This window comes from Pseudoliparis swirei, chromosome 7, assembly GCF_029220125.1.
Source record: "Pseudoliparis swirei isolate HS2019 ecotype Mariana Trench chromosome 7, NWPU_hadal_v1, whole genome shotgun sequence".
NCBI classification, from domain to species: domain Eukaryota; kingdom Metazoa; phylum Chordata; class Actinopteri; order Perciformes; family Liparidae; genus Pseudoliparis; species Pseudoliparis swirei.
In genome coordinates this window covers 5044144-5065490 of record NC_079394.1, presented here as the reverse complement: position 1 = coordinate 5065490, position 21347 = coordinate 5044144, and the positions used below count along the sequence as shown (strand labels likewise).

General features: G+C 40.9%; 1 protein-coding gene across 1 annotated transcript; it reads right to left on the bottom strand.

Annotated features, from left to right (window-relative positions):
* Positions 1-783: 783 nt before the first annotated feature.
* On the bottom strand, positions 784-21068 carry antxr1a (ANTXR cell adhesion molecule 1a). Its single transcript, XM_056418575.1, has 18 exons — positions 20691-21068; positions 18336-18407; positions 18180-18251; positions 17293-17374; positions 17072-17105; positions 16430-16509; positions 15977-16045; positions 15421-15501; positions 14515-14575; positions 13897-13995; positions 10407-10476; positions 10250-10328; positions 9326-9421; positions 7959-8000; positions 7145-7240; positions 6482-6649; positions 5666-5746; positions 784-1642 (listed from the first exon to the last, which is right to left on the bottom strand). The coding sequence occupies exons 1-18, from the start codon at positions 20846-20848 to the stop codon at positions 1280-1282; spliced, it is 1803 nt and encodes a 600-aa protein (XP_056274550.1). The 5' UTR covers positions 20849-21068; the 3' UTR covers positions 784-1279.
* Between the last annotated feature and the right edge of the window lie 279 nt (positions 21069-21347).

Sequence of the window (21347 nt, the reverse complement as noted above, 5' to 3'; positions counted from 1 at the left end):
TATTTATCAAATTAATTGAAAATTGAATAGAAAATATAGTCAAGACATTGACGAGGTTAGAAATAATGATTAATATTTGAAGTATTAATTTTGTTCTTCAAACTTCAAGCTCAAAGGAAGGCCAGTTGTATAGCTTATTTCACCAGCATAACTGTTTTCAGCTGTGCTAACATAATTGCACAAGGGTTTTCTAATCAGACATTAGTCTTCTAAGGCGATTAGCAAACACAATGTACCATTAGAACACTGGAGTGATCGGTGATGGAAATGGGCCTCTATACACCTCTGGAGATATTTCATTAGAAACCAGACACTTCCACCTTGAATATTAATTTACCACATTAACAATGTATAGTGTGTATTTCTGATTAATGTTATCTTTATTGAAAAAACTGCTTTTCTTTGAAAAATAAAGACATTTCTAAGTGACCCCAAACTTTTGAACGGTAGTGTATAAAGACAAATCAAATTGGAAAAAAAATCCTATTTAAGAAACTTTGATTGTTTACTTTCATTTTGAATGAAACCAACAAAGGTGTCGACACACTGTACTGTATTGGTGGAAAGGTGCATACGGTCTTTTCAGTTTCCCCATGACTTTTATGTAAGAGTTTTAGTGAAAGATGAGCTCGCGATCCGCACTGCATTCTGCTGAGACTCCTCTGAACTCCATCAAAGGACAGCCTCATATTAACCTTTGACCCCATTTACTGAACTTTGTATAAGCCATGAAGCGGCATGCTTCTGTCATGTCCCCCGCTCCGAGGAACTGGAAGCATCGTGTGCAAAAAAAGCCAAATCACTTTGTTTAAGTTGATTAAACCGTCTGTCACAAATTGTCTCTTTCTTTTCGACACATGCACACATTCACAGATATCTGAACACACATGGTTATATCAAAATTATTATTTACAAGAAACCCCTCCGTGGGTTGAGTTGCTCTTTCACTACGCTTAGTGGACATGTGTTTATCATCAATGACTGTTTCTCTATACTCAAAAATGGAAAATATGTTTTTCTCAACAAAGTACAAAGACAAGCATTTATGGACCAACAAGGTAGAAATGTTACAACGGATCAACTCACACATTGCATGCAATTACTCAACATTCAAGAATTCAAAAACTGTGACTCTGATATTCTAAATCTGTTGTATTTGGAACATTTGCTCGCCGCTCCTCGCAGCTACAATCAAAGATGGCCATGTGCTGATTGTTGGTGGGACTCCGGAGTTGCCTTTTATATTCAGTCAAACTCTCTCCAGTCTGCTCTCGGAGCTCTACAGGCCAGGGCGAGGTGGTGGGCGGGCAGGTGGAGGGGCTCGCGCCGGAGGAGGTCCCAGTGGAAGACGAGGCAGGGAACCGGTCGGGGAGGCGGAGGGTGGGGGGGTGGGAGGGGGTGTGTCAGGGGTCGGTGAAACGGGAGAGCGGGGAGTGTTCGAGGTGGAAGGAGGTGTCGGAGGCAGTAGTGGAAGGGCGGAGAAGGAGAACGTTGGAGAGGATGGAGGGCTGCTGGGGCTCGGGGGGAGGCTGCCCTGCGGTGGAGGTGGAGTCCTGCTGGGAGGGTTGTAGATGGGAGATGGGTGATGGTGTGGGTAACGAGGAGAGGGAGACTGAATGCGGGTGAAGTTCATGCATCTGCCCTGGAATTTAGAAATCAGACCTGATTTTAGAGCATAGAGTGACGATACACAACATTGTCATTCAATTCAATTCAGTTTATTCTTATAGCCCATTTTCACAAATTACAATCTGTACACATAGACATCCCTGTCCCAGAACCTCACATCGGATCAGGAACAACTCCCAAACAACCCTTCACGGGGAAAAAAAGGGAAGAAACCTTCACATTCCTATTGTCTACTTCAGTGGGTCTCAACCTTTTTGGAGTCACGTACCCCCTGTGAAATATTTCTTTAGCCGAGTAACCCCTGACCAGTGCATTTTGGGTTGAAAAAAAATTATAAAATATATACAATTCTTTTTTATGAACTTACACTTATATTGTATTAAATATTTATTAAGTAACTATTTTCAAAGGGCTTTTTTTAATGGATGCTCATTTTAAATATATTTAAAACAAATCTCACGTACCCCCTAAAGGGCCTTTACGTACCCCCAGGGGTACACGTACCCCCATTTGAGAACCACTGGTCTACTACACCAACATGACTTTTAATACCAACAAACCTCTTCTCAATCACAAGTGAATTCATTGTTGTCATTGTCTGACACCATAACCTGCCACCACTCCTCCCCGGTCAACACCAAAGGGAGGCTACGCAAGAGCGGCTATCATATTTCAGAAACGAGGATCAGGGAGTTGCAGTGGACTGATGGGGATGCCAGCTCTGTTCTCTCATCCACCAGCGGGGCGAAGTGACCTCTGAGACAGAAACAGTCGTATTCCTTTAGTTTAGTGGGTGGCAGACAGTGTGGACTTTAAAAGAATACCCTTAAAATGACCTTGAATTCTTGCTGAAAGCAGTCGTCCTGCACGGATCGGATTCCCGAAAACGGGGTAAATCCATGAATCAAAGTAAATGGAGGCCAGAAAAACGATATGAAAACATTGGTTTACAAACTTTCTCTGAACTAAGTATAATCCAAGTATCCAATCGTGTTTAGTATTTTCCAAAGATGCATATTCGCCAACTTCTTAACCCTCCTGGCTCCTGTTACCTTAGGGTCAATTTGACCCCATTCAATGTTTAATGTCGGTGTTCTTTCGGGTCAATTTGACCCCAGGCTGTTTTTCACTGTCAAACATATAAGAAATATCAACTTTTTTATATATTTAAAGGGATATTTAGGTAGTCAACAAACAAACATAAAGTACCTCACACTTAAACTTGGAAAACAATATTAATTCTAATAATTTTCTGGAGGTTTTAATTGCTGGGGTCAAATTGACCCCGAGGGTAAAATATGTCAGTAAATATAAAGGTAACAGGAGGGTTAAACATTGAATGGGGTCAAATTGACCCTAAGGTAACAGGAGGTTAACGAACTAGCGGACTCTTAGGTCGGACTCCCCTGGCATATGAGCGGACAGGATACACGGGATTCTGATTATTCTGCACGAGTTTCTGAACCGATGTTGTGATATGGATTTGACGTTAAACTTTATAAGACGCCATAAACCCAGGATTTACTCTGTTTTTGGACCATTTCAAATTTCTTTGTCGTTACCCCGCTGTGTTGTGCCTGTTTGATTCCTTTACTAATTGCAATATTCCCCAGTTTTTAGAGGCTCATAAATAAATTAAATGTTACGGGAACCGGACTTGGGTTTCATCCGGGCAGGCGGTCGGACCAGCAGGCCTCCCCCACACAACTGCTGCATATATTTAGGGGAAGTTATAAAAGCGAGGCTTTGACAAGAGACTTCTAATTGCGACCAGAACACGTTTGTTTACATCAAATCCTCGAGGATACTCGAGCCGAGCTGTTCCTCCAGCGCACTAATGAAGAGAGTTATCGTGTGGAGGACTCACTCGTACACTTCTAACGACAGGACGGTGTGTCGGCTGTACTTCCTGTTTTCGGGGGGCAAAGGATGTGACCCTTTGAATGTCATGTGACTGTGAGGGCAATGAGACACTGCACTGTGTGTTACCTGGACGCTGGCCTTGCTGACTGATTAGCAAACAGACACGGGTTCATTAGATCACTCTGCAAAGATGCCACAGCTTAAGTCGCAGCCATTTTTATTTGTTACGTTCCCATTGAAAATGCGGAAGGTAATGTTTTGATCGCAGTGTATTTATTTATTTGCATGCAGTGGTGGACCGAGCTCCCCACTGACATCAGGACAGCAGAAAGTCTCTACATCTTCCACCGGAAACTAAAAGCACATCTTTACCAACAATATCGGGATAAAAAAACCCAGATTACCACTTCAGTGGCTCTTAATTACCTTCGCATTGAAAATGCGGAAGGTTATGTTTTTATCGCCGTGTATTTATTTATTTATTTGTATGCGTGTTACTCGCATAACTCAAAAAGTATTAAACCGAATCGCATGACATTTGGTGGGATGGTTGGTTATTATCCGGGGACCATTTGATTAGATTTTGGGATCGATCGGGTCAAAGGTCAAGGTCAAGGTCATGAAAAGGTCAAAATCTTATTTTTACCATATCCATATCCAATTGGCATGCAACTAATGCCAACATGTTCATAATTCAATGCCCAATCTTCTGATATGCGAAGGTATGTGCTCTACCGAGTGCCCATTCTAGTTATTTGTTTTTTAGTGTACCAACTTGTTACTATAACACAAACAACATTACTGCCCATTGTAGCCAGTTTAGTACGCATGATATAACTTGACCGCCATGTGCCAAAGCATACCAAACTGTCTGACACTGGATTAGATCATAAAACTAAGAGGACACGTGATTCCTAGAATGAGCATGAAAGAAGTCAGGACACTGTAAACTGCTCTCCTGGCATGTAGTCAGATGTGTTGTCAGTTGGTCCATAACACATTGTACTTCTGCATTCTGTGAACTTGTCACCACAACATATCTTGTGGGTATGTGACGCTTGCATTGAGTGACTAATTCATATTTTAATAGCTGCACAGACATAATAGATGGAAATATTTCACAACTATATTGCATAATCTAACACAGTATTTGACTCTATCAGTGTGGCGTGCTGTAGCTTCACTCGTTTCAGGTTTCAAATAATGAAAATCTAAAAAAGCCTTGAATCTTTTAGGTTTTTTAAATACCTTCAACTTCGTGTAATTTCCTCTCAGTTTATCTGACTGAACCGGCAAAATAAAGAAGCAAAAGTTATTTTACCTTGGAAATATTGCCAATAATGTCCACTTTAACATCGTCTTGGGGGCTTGTTTTATACTTCTACTACTACCAGCATGCTATTCCCAAAAAATCGAATGTAATTGAGTAAATGTTCTGTTATTCGAGTAAGAGTTCGAAGAGCATTTACATTGTGAACTAGAGCACAAGATTGTTTATCTAGCTTTTTAATTCTGCTCTCAAAGTGCCACAGATTCATGCATTTAACTTTAAAATACACCTTTTGAATGTGATGTTTTATGTTGCAATATAAAGCAGCCGATAAAGAAAATACCCCAATGTCAGTTTTTTCCAACACCGTGCAGCCCCCAATGTTCACGCCGTTTGGCTCTGCTGCTGCGCTAAACGTTACTTTCTTTTCTCTTTACTCTCAGGGTAATGATTGCTCTTAGATCAACATTTCTTCCTCGAGGAAAAATTAAGCATGACATAATCTCTTGCGAATAAGATATTATAATACAGACTTCCCCAGGCTTGTTTTTTTCAACACTTTATAAATCCCACAATTAGTCAGCTGCCATCACTGGAGGTCACAGCACTGTTACCCCCCCCCCCCCCTCCCCCACTGCAGCTGGCCTTTGAGGAATTACATTTGCTTTTTTATAATTGCCTCCCCAGACATTTCAGTCTACTGTAGCCAGACACCGCAGTCTAAATCCTAACTCAACACAAGTTTTCCCATGAGCCTCTCTGCTGTGCACTCTTCCTCCCAGCTGGTCCGTTTTCTCAACAATCGCCTCTTTTGCCAAATGCTAATGCATCGCCAAAACACCTCACATCGATCCATACGATCCAAGCTGATTCACGCTTGTGTTGCGTTTGAGTTATTCTTACCTTGTCACCCGGGTGAGGTCTCATAACAGACACGCGGTCGTAGCCTTTTCTTAAAAGCACCCACAATGCGTCCAGCTTGCTCTATTGAAACAGAGAGGAAATCAAACTTTTAAACCATTTTCATTCATCTCAAAATTACCTTTTTATTTGTTTTTAATCAAGTTTCTGTTATCAACCCTGTTGTTTTATCTCACTCAACTACACATTTATACCTCTGTGCGCCGAACTCGAGCTGCAGTGACACGACCGTTATTTACCGACTCTTGACTCCTTAACTGACTCTTCTTAGCTTTTAGACACAGCAAATACTTTGAGGATAAGGGCGGAACTTGCAGCTGTTTTTCCTTACAAAAGTGCTGGCTGTGCAGCTCTGCTCCCTGGAGGTCAGTCCAACAGAAGTCTGGTTTCTATTAGCAATCCCCCGCTGACTGCATGAATCGGAGTGACTCTTAACCCCATGCTGGCCTTGGAGGAAGGGACTGTGTGCCAGTACCTACGCATTATTACCTCAACACTTAAATATCCTTAAGGTGGAGTCATTTTTTATCAAATGCTTTCTTTCAATGCATTCAAAAGATTTATCCCAGCACAGACCAAAACCATGAATGCTTTAATACATTAATGTAACCTCAGCTATATTTATAGACTTCTTCAAACAAATATATTGCAAATCCTTCACCATTTTCTTAATGTGTTTGTTGAAACTCATTATTTCAAAATGTTTGGCAGTTTTCATTGTTGTCATCAGCGAGACTTGAAAGAGCGTTTCCACACCAAACACCTTCCCCGGACACTTTCCTCCTGCTGGCTCTTTACCTTGATGGGTGAGTACCACTTGCGTGGCCTCGAGGGTTTGCGCATGCCGTTGTTGAGGATGCGTGTGGCGGACTCCACATACTCCTGGTCAGGCATCTTCACTTTGGCATTTTTGGCCTTTTCCAGCTTTGCTCCTTCTTCGGTGGAGCCTTTCTCACCCCAGCGGACCTGATGACGGAGGAATGTAGAGCAAGAGATGCATGACGGCTCCACACACCTTTAAAGACGGTCAGGATACATATATGAGATGCCTACTTTGTGTATGTGCAAATAAAGTGATTTTTGGTTGAAAGTGCTTGTGTTAGAGGCCTAGAAAATAAGTTGTTTTTTAAAAGGTTAATCTATCTTTTTTTTAATTCTTTTTTTTTACTGACTTTATTTAATAAGGGACAGTGCACATTGATAACACATTTCAGTTAATGTGCCAGTTAGCCAAGAGGCTATTTTTCATCTGTAGTCCCAATGATGCTGATGTTAAGAACAAACCTAAAAACACAAGATTACAAATACAATCTACAGACAAAGCAAAGAATCTGAAAGTGAGGTGGTCTTAAATCAATCAAAATCCCTTTTTAACAACCCATTGTGTAAACATCTTATCAGGTTTATTGTAAGTCCCTCATTCTTATTGGTTAACACAACAGATGGTTTATTTAGTCCAACCTCCATCCTTTTGATTCCCCCAACTCCTCTTCCTCCGTAGTAGGAGGCGTCTACAGTTGGCCATTTCTTCTTAGGGGAGTCAGAGTCTTCCTCGTCCTATGGGGGAGTGACAGGAAGTATGTTTTATTGTGACGTATTAATAAACCATTAAACAAGCTCATCTTTCACTGTTTTCACAGACACACCAAATAAACACGACCTGGTACACATCCCCTCTCGCTGGTCACCAGTAAATATCTCTCTGCCCTCCCCCAAAGAGAAACGCCCTTATGTGTGTCCCCTCTGTGCTAGTTGTTAGATCACAGGAATTACAAAGCCCACCGCCATGGAGTCTGCTCTGGGAATAACTTAAACCTAATTGTCTGCTTAATTGGCGGGAATAAATACATTATGAAGTGTCCCACAGTCGCATTGTGACTTGTTGTTATTGCATTGTGAATGTGGGCAGGTAAAATGTATTTAAACTACATTAATCTGTTGATCAAATTAATGTGAAATGGTGTTATTTGTCAGAATAATTTCACAAAAATTTCGCTAAAGGTCCAAAAAAGCTCCAGGGCAGGGATTTGGAAAATCTGAATTTAAGTCTAGAAGGGAGGAACATGGTAAAAGTGAAGATGTCAGTGTTATTTAAGGAGGATGTTAACTCTCATTGAATGAATTACTAAATGAGATTTATACCAAGAATCAATAGTTTTTTGGGTCATTGAGGTTAAAGTTACACAACCTAACACTGGCAGCTGTCTTACTCTAATCAAATATATTTCGGAGCAGTCTTAAGAAACAGATTGAGTGGAGACGATGCGGCTCATACCGAACTCTCCTCCAGAGGTGGTGGTGGGGGTTCATGGATGATCTGTGGAGGGAAACAATTGCATGAGAGGAGGAGGAGAAGGAGGGGAGTTTGTTATTCATTGGAAGACCGTGAACGTTGCAAACGCATGTATCAAAATAGATTTTCATATCGTGTCACTGCAATGTGTCCTCTGTGTGCAACACAACGGTGACACAACAACACACCGCTGAGGAAAAGTGTTCTTCCATCCAAGTCGCTACTAAACAAGAGCGATGCACCCACCTACAAATCTGCTATCCAGATTCATGGTTCTGAGGTAAAGGGAAGACTAAAAGGCTCTCATAAGTTCTGTATTATTTGCTCTGATTTTAGGGTTATGCCATGCTCTCAATGCTTCTTCAAATCTTGGAAAACAAAATGATTTCCATGGTAACCTCTCATCGCTTTCCTAAACAGAATTACTGCACAGACTCAATTTTGTAACTTAATGGACAAGAACAGAAAAAAAGTAAAGGGAGGGACAGCCATGTTGTAAAAGCTGACATCTCTCTGGCAGTTCTCGACTTTTCCGGTTTCCAGCGCTGGAAACATTGGACTGGATTCTGAAGAGGCACTATGCACTCTTCATTGAAAGGAGAAATAATACTGATTCTGACAGCAAGTGGCTTTAAAATAGAGTTCACTGCAATATTGCAAAAAGGAAGTAGCCTGACTGTCTAAATAATATCTCAGGCATGATTTCTTACCTGGTGCATTTCCTCTTTTTACTGCATCCAGAACCGATGACTGTCATGAAAGTACTTCTCATGACACTCTTTATTTATCGAAAGTTATCTTGCTTCTCAAAATCTCATCGCAACAACAATCTCAAACCAAAACCGCTTATTTGAGTCTTTCCTCCCACGCCTCGAGCTGGAAATGGAAATTAGTCATCCTCATTACTGATGAATGTGTGACTGGTTTAGGTCTGCCAGTGAATATACTGACAAACCATTAAGAGGTAAGACTCGGAGGTCACCTGCTGTGACCTATGGAAACACAAATTATCCAAACAGCGGCATAATTACTTCAACACGCCTTCAGCCGGTGACCTTGACCTTTTCTGGCTGTTTCAGCTGCAGAACTTCAAAGGGACTTATACACCCTTGTTGACCCCTAGACTCTAGCCGTCTCACCATGGGAATGTTGTTTAGGTTAATAAGATGCCTTCGGGGGCCTTAGCCAGACAAAACGGACCTGGAAGAGACATCTTGTTTTTCAAAGGCACTATCGCTTGCATTCTCAAAGTGTTTGAAGCCATCCACAATGTGAAGAGGAGACCAGAAGCTATCTGTGAAGCAGCATGTGTGCGTGTTATTATTGCACTAGTGTTTAAGAGAACTCACCACGGTGCAGCAGAGAGGCCAGAACCACCAGAGGAGAGCCAGTACCAGGAGCAGCATCAAGATGAGCAGAGCTATGGCCAGGATGGTCCCATCAGACTGTGACAGACAGTAACGTCAACACAGACTCTCTGAACACGGAGAGCACCGAACACACACACGTGAAACACTTCTCGGGGCTTTTGGTTTTCTTTGGAAAGATGCTCTTCGTGTGAAAGGCGGGGGGAGGAGGACGACGCGCTATAAGCTGGAGTCGGAGTCGCCCAAGAACATTTCAATTAAATTCAATTCAGTTTATTTTGGATTGCCCATTCTCACAAATTACAAATGTGTCACAAAGGGCTTTACAATCTGTTCAATGTTTTTTGTGAGGCGACAACTCAACATAGAACTACAACAATGAGGGCAGCCACTAATATACGACGCAGAGAAAAGGCACTTTAAGTACATTCTGAAACTACATCGCAGCCTACTTGTATAATTCAATAAACTTGTTGTTTTCTGTCAATTAAACAGTTGTTGGTAACAAACACACACAAAAACTAGAATGGGCACTCGGTAGAGCGCATACCTTCGCATATCACAAGATTGGGCATTGAATTATGAACATTTTGGCATTAGTTGCATGCCAATTGGACAAAAATGTATCGTGCTATGGTAAAAAAAAGATGTTGACCTTTCCATGACCTTGACCTTGACCTTTGACCCGATTGATCCCAAAATCTATCAACTGGTCCCCGGATAATAACCAATCATCCCACCAAATTTCATGCGATTCGGTTTAATACTTTTTGAGTTATGCGAGTAACACGCATACAAATAAATAAATAAATAAATACACGGCGATCAAAACATAACCTTCCGCATTTTCAATGCGAAGGTAATTAGGTTTCAAAGACAAATGGTGGTACGTTATATTGTACTTACGCAGTCCACAGTGGAAATGGTAACTGAACTGGAGATGAAACTGAGACCTTCATTCATACTGACATAAAGGTTTGCTGCCCTGGAAAAGAAAAAGAATAAATGTCTGTCATTTAGTAGATGGTGTCATATGAAACCCCGCATTCATTTGATGACTTACATCCCCTCCTCTTGAAGGACTGGTGCGGGGCAGAGGAGATATGTATCCTCGACAACCAGAGGCTTTACCACTGGGGAGGAAGATGGAAAGGAAGTCATGAAGATGAAGAATCAGCCAAACATTCCAGTTTCGTAACAGTCAGTCGTTTTCACTCACATATAAAGCTCCTGAACCGGTTTTACCAATAAATAATGAACGGAATCACCTTTCAGATGATGTCATTGTTTAGCCTGCTTACAGTATGAGTTTATTTACTGGATAATGACACATGACTTTGTTGTAATGGTTGAATGCACCCATTGTAAGTCGCTTTGGATAAAAGCGTCTGCTAAATGACATGTAATGTAATGTAATTCAGTGAGTATGCTCATGTTACAACAGAAATTGAATGATGTCACACTTTCACTGTAACTTTGTTTTGTTGCCTCCTGTCTGAAGACATCTGCAGGACTCTTAGAAACACCATTACCGCAACAGCATTTGTTTTTCACGCATATCCAGATCCTCTCCGGGTCCAGCTGGCTTTCAGGAAAGCTGCTCATCATCACCCAGGCCTGCTTGTTTGCCCTGGCAGGCGGAGAGCATACCCAGAACTGAACCATTCGACACAGGCAGCCGCATGGGGCGCGACTGCTCTTCTCTGGAGACACCATGCTCCCACTCAGAGTTCATCTCTGCTCCCACTTTGCACTCAGGATGGCTACGATTAAAGCGTGCCGAAAAGACCCGAGAGCCTCTTAAAGCACAAATTACAGTGAGTCATGTAAAAAGCTGACAGGGACGGATTCTGCAGATTTCCACCTTATAAATCCCTTGGGGATAAAAAGTCTGGCAGACGCCACAGAGTCCACGTCAGGATGTGTTATTGGATTGTTTACTCCCCGAGTCAAGAGAGAGGTCACGTTTTACTGTGAGCTGCAGACAAGACGAGTAGCCGGAGATCAACTTTGACCTTTAGGTTCATTAATTAAAATTACTGTTTAAAACTAGAACGGGCACTCGGTAGAGCGCATACCTTCGCCGCAGCCACTTTTTTAGTACTTGGCATGAGAGTGTGGGGAGCTTGATGTCATGTGAACATTTTGGCATTAGTTGCATGCCAATTGGCTCAAAATTGACCGCGCTATGGTAAAAAGAAGAGTCTGGCCTTTTCATGACCTTTACCTTGACCTTTGACCCAATCGATCCCAAAATCTAATCAAATGGCCCCCGGATAATAACCAATCATCCCACTAAATGTCATGCGATTCGGTTTAATACTTTTTGAGTTATGCGAATAACACACAAACACACACACACACACACACACACACACACACACACACACACACACACACATACAAATAAATACACAGCGATCAAAACATAACCTTCCGCATTCTGCGAAGATAATGAGGGCATGTGTTCAATATATGAGGGATTATTCACAAAGGTTATGGGAAACCGTGGCATCTTTGAGTTTTTTAAAGTAATGTACAGTATGTAAATTATTAGATCTTTTTGGACTAGTCTACAATCTCATTTGAAGGAACAGTTCAACTGCTTTGCTTATCAGCGTTCTTGCCGAGAATAAGTATTTACCTTTATTGAAGAAAAAAACAATATATATATATATATATATAGAGAGAATATTAGATAAATTTTCTTTTTTCTGTAATAAAAAAAAAAAAAAAAAAATTCATGATTCATTTTCATTACAAATCAACTGAAATATTGCAAGCCTTTTATTTTAATATTAATATTTTTTAAATATTATAGAAAAAAAAAAACTTTATCACTAATATCTAATTTTCTGAGACAGTCCTGTATATATATATATATATATATATATATATATATATATATATATTATTGTTATGTTACTAATACACAAGTGATGAAATTGGAAACAAGTCTATATAGTGAGTGCGAATTAATTTGCCAAAAAGAAGAGAGAAAAAATGCACGATAAACACATTTTCAATAGATATTACAATTTTGAATTCTTCTGCGACGATAATTGTGGAGTGAACATCTGGTCGTGTGACAGCCCTGATTCACTCTGTTGAATATGGTCCATGGAAACGTCACCAAAGCCATGGACGGCTCAGGGACCTGCCCAATCCGAGCCCGCCTGAATGTATTTGCTGCTACTTTTTCCTGGAGACTCAAACTCAAACATTGATTCATCTGCTCAACACATGCCGTTACATATGCTGGGGAGTCTGTGGGGACATTAAGATGGAATAGAGAGAAAATAAATGGTTTTCCTCATAGTACACAACACATATTTACCTCCAGATGAGCTAACCCTGCCCTGATTATTATATTTAGTTAATAACTTCCAGAGGGTTGTGTCAACAATCTTGAGAAGTGAATGAATCTGGAGGAGGATTGCACAATGGGATTGACATAAGGAGATCATTTCACTCAAATTGTTTCCATGTCCGCTGTTTGTTTGAAGGAACTTGACTGTTGTGCATAAATGATTATGATTCTGAGGAATCCGTAATGTTTCATTAATATGACCCAACTTTACTTTGTTTACAACAAATGTGATTTGAAGTGCAAGGCGCCTGTGCTGAAAGTTGATGGCCTCAGCAAAATAACCATTGAAGAGAAGAAAAATAGTCCCTTAACTATCTGGACTCAATGAACTTTAGTTGACTGAGAAACACATAGAGATGCACTGACATGCCGTCAGGTTATACGTGTGTTCACCACTTCTCCCAAAGAGGAGCCGACATGGTGTCTGGCATGCCTGATAGGAAGTGGTTTTAACTACTATGACAGTAACGCCCCAGTAAAAGATTGTGGGGGTAGTGGTTGTATCCTTCAGGCCTTTCCCCTCTTCTATCTAGAGTGTGGTTCTTCTGTATCTCTTGTTTCTGGCTTCCTTCAAAGCTGGAAAATTGGGTTTATAACAACAACAACAACTAGAACGGGCACTCGGTAGAGCGCATACCTTCGCATATCACAAGATTGGGCATTGAATTATGAACATTTTGGCATTAGTTGCATGCCAATTGGATAAAAATTGACCGTCCTATGGTAAAAAGAAGATTTTGACCTTTTCATGACCTTGACCTTTGACCCGATCGATCCCAAAATCTACTCAAATGGTCCCCGGATAATTACCAATTATCCCACCAAATTTCATGCGATTCGGTTTAAAACTTTTTTTGTTATGCGAGGAACACGCATACAAATAAATAAATAAATAAATACACGGCGATCAAAACATAACCGTCCGCATTTTCAATGCGAAGGTAACAACAACAACAACCACAACAAAAGCTGTTTGCTTAATCTTTGGGGATTCAAGCTGTGCGATTGACTTTGTGTTTGGCTTTTTCGGAAGCTCAATAAAGTGTAATTCATATGAATTTTACAATTTGCCTGCAAACAATTCATCCGTTTTTTTTGTAAGGGACCAGCTTTGATTCAATGTGTACAAAGTACATGTCGTGAATCCGACTGTTTCCACACTGTTCAGCAATGTTTCACTCACTCTTCGTGAGGGTGTCGTTGATGCGGAAGCTGCACAGGACCTGATCGACGTTGCGGGCGTGGAGGAATCCATTTCCTCTCACCACCACTTGGAAGGACTCTGAGCAAGGAGAGGAGAAACACAGATAACACCACAAGAATTAAAAATACATTTACCGTAAGCTTGAATTGAGGGTAACAGCTAAACATCTCATCACGTAATAACATAACGTGACACACTCAATAATCACTAATGCTTGACACCCGGTACCAATGCTGGCCACTGTCAGTGTCTCTCAACTCAATGACGACAGATCTAATTGTCCTTCAATCATGTCGTCAGACACAATTTCAACTTTTTAAAAGAACTCTCCAATTCTCCGTGGTAATTAAACACTTTCTGGCCGCCTTAACTACTGAGAAGCAGTGTTGGTTGGAATTCGACATTTAACAGTTAAAAATACTGTAGCTGTAGCCGACGTTGGCACAATCGTATTTTCATCTGCTCTATATCTAGGATTGGCGTTGACATTAGTTTTTATCTTCCGGTGCCGATATGGGTTAACTTAGACGTGCTGCTGTCTGATTTCATGCAGTAAGAGGCTGAGGCTCAACGGGAAGTCCATCTTTCTTGTCTTACCTCCTGCACAGATACTAGAGGGCTCTGCAGCCAGGATCTCGACACAGGACTTCTTCAGGATCTGAGGAAATTAGGAGGAACACTTTTTAACAGTCTGGCAGCAATACTCAGATAGTGGAGCATTCTCATTTCATGATAGTTCTGATGTCAATGCTCTGAATGTTGTATGTTGCTCCTTTAAACTCACCAACGATGTCTTTTGGACTATCGACTTTTTTATGTGCCTATTAATTAAATTCCTGCCACTGTGGTTTCTGGCCATGACGTTTCCATCTCCTCTCATTTGTGTTGTCCGAAATATATCCGTACTCCCTGCTTTCTATGAACTTACCAACTATAATCCTGGAGACAAAGAAAACTGATTCATGACCCACTGCTCCGCTCACATGAATGAGAAGAAACGCTCATCTGCTCCAGATGACAGTTGTCTGACCTTTAACTCTGCTCAACACACTTCATCTCCCAACGACAACAGTCCCACACGCCAAACTGGTTTTCGTTTTTTCGAGAAAAATGTAAGTAAACACCACCGAGGTGAGCCTTAAGAGATACAACACACGCTTTGATCGAGTTCGGCCAGACGTCGGTCGTGATGTTCAAAAGCAGGATCGTCGCAGAAGGTTTTCCTGGAAGTGTTTCCCTGGTCGGGCTCCATCGATGGAATAACTTCACCTGCATTAAATCTGTTGTTGTCTTGTTTCCTGTTTACTCTTTGAGCAGCGAGTTAATAGATTAAAGACGAAGTGACGGAAGAGATTTGGAAGAACATTAAAGCAAGAGGATTTACTTTGGACCTCACACTTGATTTTTCCACTAGTCTACTGTCGGTCCTCAATGGTGGTATTAGCGATGTATTCAATGCAAGTGCTGTAAGAACAAGTGTGTGGGCACAACTGAAGTACTCACCGAGTCAATGGCCCCTTGCAAGGCCTCAAATCCATCATTTACTGGGAACACATGGTCCTTACTATCAGCTATGTTTGCCAACTGTAGAGGAAACAAGTTATTACAATCAAAAGTGACAACTGCACACTTAATAATGAGTTAAGTTTACCACATAATTGATTGCACGTGTGGCTTATATCAACACACTCGAATTAAACAATTGTCACTCTACATAATGGAGAAAAGCAGTTTTCTTGTCTCACACTATAATCATTAGGCTACAAAATATGTAAATAATTTTATGAACTTCCCATGTCCTTGTTGGAACTCTTAAACTTTTACTGTCGTTCTCTGGGAAAAGCTGTCAGTCCGAGGGCTCATTTGCTACGTGTTTTCATAGTAATGTTAAAGTAAAGCAAAGCACTTCTAAGTACTCAAATACACAGGTTTCAATATTTACAAATTAAAAGTTAGATTTTTAAAGCTTCAAATTGGAACTCTTGCTTTCCATTTCACTCGCTGAAGATGAGACATCATGAAACATAAAGATATGGACTAAAACAAACAAAATAACAACCTGTGTCTCATCGAAGTCCTTGACCCCTACACAGTAAACAGAGGCACCCAGACTCCGGGAGCGGTTGGCCTGTCAAGTGTGCACAGATTCACAGGAAAAACAAGAAGAAGCACCTGGGTTTAATTATACCTCTGCATTGCATAACATCATCCACGACAAAGTCAGAAAAGGTTTGTGTTTGTCGAGAAGTTGAGCAACACCATGTTCTCCGTGAATAATGTTATTCAGACGTCATATAATAATAGAAATGCCACACAGATGCCTGAATGCCACACAGAATAAGACATGTTCTTAGTTTATGTTGATGCCTGTGGCTTTTGTCAGTGTGACTAAAATAGGGAGATCGACATGGTGATGGATAGGGAGTCAGTGTTTGATCTATCCCATGCTCAGTCACTGGTTCACCTGGTTATAATGTGTGTGACCCATCTAATCCCTCTTCATCTTTCTCACCTCTCTCTCAGCGTAGTAAAATAGATCCTCGTGCAGCTCTCCATCTGTCAGAGCTATGATAACACTGGCGGTGCGATAACCTGCAGACATAAAGAATTTGGTCACCTCTGCTGTAATTTCACATCCTTGTCTTATCTTCCATTGCAAATAACCATGCGGCATTATTAAGGTTAATGCAAAATCTAATTGCTTTTCTGATGGAATCCAAATCAAATATGAGTTATATCCCTCTTATTGCGACAATAATAGACTCCTTCACAAAGATAATTGCAACTGAAGAAGCAAATCCAAACTGTCAATCAATGCAGTATTTAATAACCTGTTTTGTGACACTTTGAAATTATATAAATTCAACTAAAAGCCCTTTATTGGGTTGATAACCTTGAGCTGTGACCAGGTTGTGTGATTTTATTAATGTGTAAGCCTGATGCCACCCATTTATTTATTTTAAATGGAAAGAAAAAAAACAGGGTTGAGAACAGCTCACCTAGTATAAATATATCATTACATTATATTATAAGTAAATATACACTTACATAGATTGATTTAATTGATTATTAATGTATGTATCAAACCATCTAAAAGTTCTATCTTATTCCAAATTAGTAGAATTTAGTCTTATTAAATAAAAGTAATACGCACTTTCAGTGTTTCCATAGTATATCTGTTCACTGGCCTGTAAAAAAGAAAAGAAAAGTTGGTTTGAAACAGCAGACTATCTTTCTGTTAGCATGCAGTGCAGACAGAAACTCCTCAATGATCTACCACAACAGAGCACTTTGGACTGTGTGATGGTTGTTCTGGAGCCGGTGCTCAGATAAAGCAGATGCCAGCTTGGAATTGGACATGCAGAGGCCTCTCACCCTCAGGATGCCCTCGTGCATGAAGGTGTCTCCCCCTGGAACAACCCTGGAGAGCTCCTCCAGACCTCTACGGATGACTTCCCTGAGCAGATTCAACAGAAGACCAGGAAATCAGCATTACTGCTCATCTAATATCAATGAAAATATATTTTTTTGTCAGATTCATTAGTGAACATATAGTTTTGAATAGAACCAGTTATGGTAACAAAATAATAGCTTCCATAGGGGCAGCATTTGCAGAAAAGGCCAGCAATGTGAAGCCAATTAATACATTGAAACAGTCTTGATTTGTATTGGCTCAATATAGACACGCAGATAGACTGTGGTGGATAACATTTTTCAAATGTTGTGCTTCTACAACATATATATATATACTGTATAGCGTGTGTTAAACTTATCCATTGTGTTATATTAGGTTTAAATTACATCCACAAAGATGATTTAGAGGACACACACAGCTCTCTCCCTGAGACGAGGTTCAACAACGCCAGACGTAGACAGACCCAGCGGCCTTGTGCTGTTCCAGTATTAACCGGTAGAAAGGAGACTGCAGAGCGAGGAGCAGGATGCTTAGACACAATCACGATAAGAGAGACGAAGGGGGAGACATCAGCAAGAAACCTCCACAGTGAAGAATCAGATAAGATAAGAAGGAAGCAGTGAAACGATGAAAATATGTTGTGACATTGCTGTAGAAAGATGAGACACGTTTACTGCCCGGAAGGTGTCGAAAAAGTAGTTGTCCAGACCGACGACGCTATAGACGGATCACAGTGAAGGAAAAAATCTGTCTGGAATCTCCAAATCTGGCTCTTCATGAGTTCCTCTCAGCTGCATGATGAAAACAACCAATGATCAAAAGCCGGTTTAAGGGGATCTGCACCCACCTGTCTTCTGTCAGGCTCATTAGGATCTCTCCCTCAGTGGAGAACACAATGAAGGACATCCGCAACTGTGGACTGGAAGAAATAAAAATATACTCTGCTACATCTGTGATCATTTCCATGTTTTCCCGCACATGACACAATTATAATTATTTTTACCTTGTGAATTTATGAGCTAGATGTTCCACAAAGTTGTAGATTTCTGTCCAGTGATTCTGCACACTCCCAGATCTGAGAAGATAAAAGCAAAATGTCATGTCAAATGAACCATAGACCATGGTCATGAAACAATGGGCCCCTAAAAGGTCTGCCATGCCTCTCACATAGGAGCAAGACCCCCAGACTGAAGGAGACCACAAGGATTCATCCCTCTGGAGATTTATAGTTGTTTTGCGTCTCTTTGCAGACAATCTGAGTCTCTTTGTAGTCAGTGTCTCTGTTTTGTGTCTCCTTACCTGTTTATGGCAGTTTTCCTTCTCTTTGTAGTCATTTTGTATCTCCTTTTGGTTATCTGTGTCTTTTTGTTGTAGTTTTGAGTCTCTTGTAGTCATTATGTTTATTTGCAGTAGTTTTGTGTCTCTGTTTTCCTTTGTGTGTTGCTTTGCAATCGTTTGGTGTTTCTTTGTTATTATGATGCGTCTCTTTGCAGTTTTGCATCTCTTTTCTAGTTGTTTTGTTTCTTAAGTCGTGATTTTGCATCTCATTGCATTCATCTCCCCCTGACCCCCTGACCCCTGGGCCGAGGTCGGTAATCCATCTGTGGTATCGTTATCTAAAGGGAAAATAAGAAAACAAAGAGCCTGATTGACTAAATGCCTTGGCGAGCACAGCTGATTTACTCTGAGGAGTAGCAATGATGTCGTGCTCCTCAGATTACTGTTAACAGCTTTATAATGCACCTGCAATTATACCAGTTTTATTGGAGTCAGATTAAAGAACCCATATTAAGCCTTCATGCAACCAGCTCTGTGATAACAACCAGGTCGGTGTGGATGTTAATCCTCTTGCACTCTATTCCCTATTTGCTAATGAACTTCAAACAGACCTGGTGCTATTTTACATTTTTTGACAATGTTTGTATTGGATCGTATAGCAAGGTTGCGGAGGAAGCAAAGATCCTGAATGGAGAAAAGACAGAAAAAGACAAACTAATGCAGTGAAATGATGCGTTTTATATATAAGTATGTGTTGTTAAAACATGGATCATGCTCACAATTACCCTCTATTGCACTCCAGATAATCCAACACCATTTCTATAGAGCTACAGCGAGAGGGTGATGGCACACTGTAATCCTGTAGTCCCATCTTTTAGATTAAAAAAAGATCAGTTGGATGGTATATGTCTGGTTGATCTAGTTACCAATTATTTCGGCATGTGGTAAAAAGAAGAAAAAAATGTAATGTCATAAATGCAAGTAGTTTGAAGCCAGGTTTGCAAAAGACAGAGAAGATCTAAAGTACTCTGTTACAGTCCAACATCAACCGCTTGGGTAAGTTAACAGTCAGTGCTCGTGGAGCTGTGTGCATATGTATCGACTGAATTAAGTGCTTTCTCACCCCAGTCAGGAATACTCCAATAAACACTGCACATTTACAACATAAACCTCTTTTGAAAACATTTACTGTTTTCACTTGACATGCTTTGTTGATGAGATTCCTCACTGGTTCCTGTTTAGCTAAATGTGTAGAGCCTGGGAATGTGATGTGTACCTACAAATGCATCAGGCATACCAGTCAGCTGCAAAAACACTGCGATATTAAGGGAAGCACGATCTCACCAAGATGTTATCAATATGACCAAGACAAATGCTCAGCGTGGTTCAAACAGGTGACTAGAAGGCACGGCTGAAAAGAAACCCTCAGATCCCCCAAAAAATAGGTTAAATAACAAGGAAACTATTTGTAAATCAAGACCAACTTTACAGTGAGGCCAAACATCCTGTAACCTACTTGAGATACAGCGACTATGTTAGAACTCCAAGATGAGGAGATATAATGATGCACTTACTGGCAAGCCAATCTAAATAGCAACTGCCCTCGTGGTCTGTGTTATGTTAATGAGCATGAGCAGTGCTTGCAGTGTGTGGCGTGCAGCCTGCAGCTGACATCGATCTCACACACCACTAATTATTACCATCTGTAGACGCATGCCAAGCTAAACTGGCCTGTCAGAGCAATGCATCATCCATCAATCCATCCATTCTTCTGCGTGACAGGAGACCAGAGGGCGTAACAATAACAGACATTTGGGATGACATCATGAAAACATTTTTTGGCAGAGCAGATGGAGAAACATTTGGGACAAAATAAAAGAACGCACACGTATTTATTGCATTACTATGCTTTCATGAGGTGTGTTAAAGCTCATGATAAAAGTCTCTTATTCAACCCACTGTATTTACTAATGCTCTTCATAGACTTTAACATGAATGGCTTTCACTTGTCAACAGGAGCCATCCCTGTCATCCATCCCCGCTGTAGGGGCTCAGGTGATGTGTGTCAGATAACACTCACTTGTCCAAAACAAAGTAGAGATCGAAGCCTCCAAAGCATGATGACGATCCAGCCTGCCTGCGGTCCGGTCCTGGTCCAGCATTAGTAGCAGTAAGAGCAACCAGCGCAGCACCAAACATCACCGGCAGCCAGGAGCTTCTCCTCCAGCACAAAGGCATTATTCAAGGAGATGCAAAAGTTAATCCTCCGAGCAGATTCTTATTTCAATCCTCCACATGATTGTTGCCATCAAAAAAAGTCATAATCCTAAAGAGAGCAGTGAGTGTAGCTCAGAGGTTGAAGTGGAGGGGAGAGAGAAGGCGTGCGTATTGTGGGTCTCACTGTTGTTGGGACCCTCTCATCACAAAGATGAGAAGAGCTCCACAACCTCCAACTCTCACTGCTTTTTGTTCATGACAAGACCCGGTATGTCTAACTCTGAGAGGCTCTGCAAAACTCTCTTTGTATTTTCAAGTCTCTCCCTCTCTCTCTCTCTCTCTCTCTGTCTCTCTCTCTCTCTCTTTCTCTGTGTAGAGGAAGAGAGGGATGAAGAAAATACACAGAATACACCAGCGTCTGCTGGCTTGTCCTGCCGCCTGGTGGCTCTTTCAACCACTAGATTATTATAATGTATATATAAATATATATATAAATATATATATAAATATATATATATAT

Bases quoted from the DNA above. Each gene is read 5' to 3' on its own strand.
- antxr1a (XM_056418575.1), bottom strand. From the start codon at position 20,848: ATGCCTTTGTGCTGGAGGAGAAGCTCCTGGCTGCCGGTGATGTTTGGT. The intron at 17,375-18,179 runs GTGGGTGCAGAT...GAATCTGCTCAG, and splicing joins ATGAGCCTGACAGAAGACAG to GGAAGTCATCCGTAGAGGTC. The intron at 9,422-10,249 runs GTAAGTACAATA...TGTCTGTCACAG, and splicing joins CCATTTCCACTGTGGACTGC to TCTGATGGGACCATCCTGGC.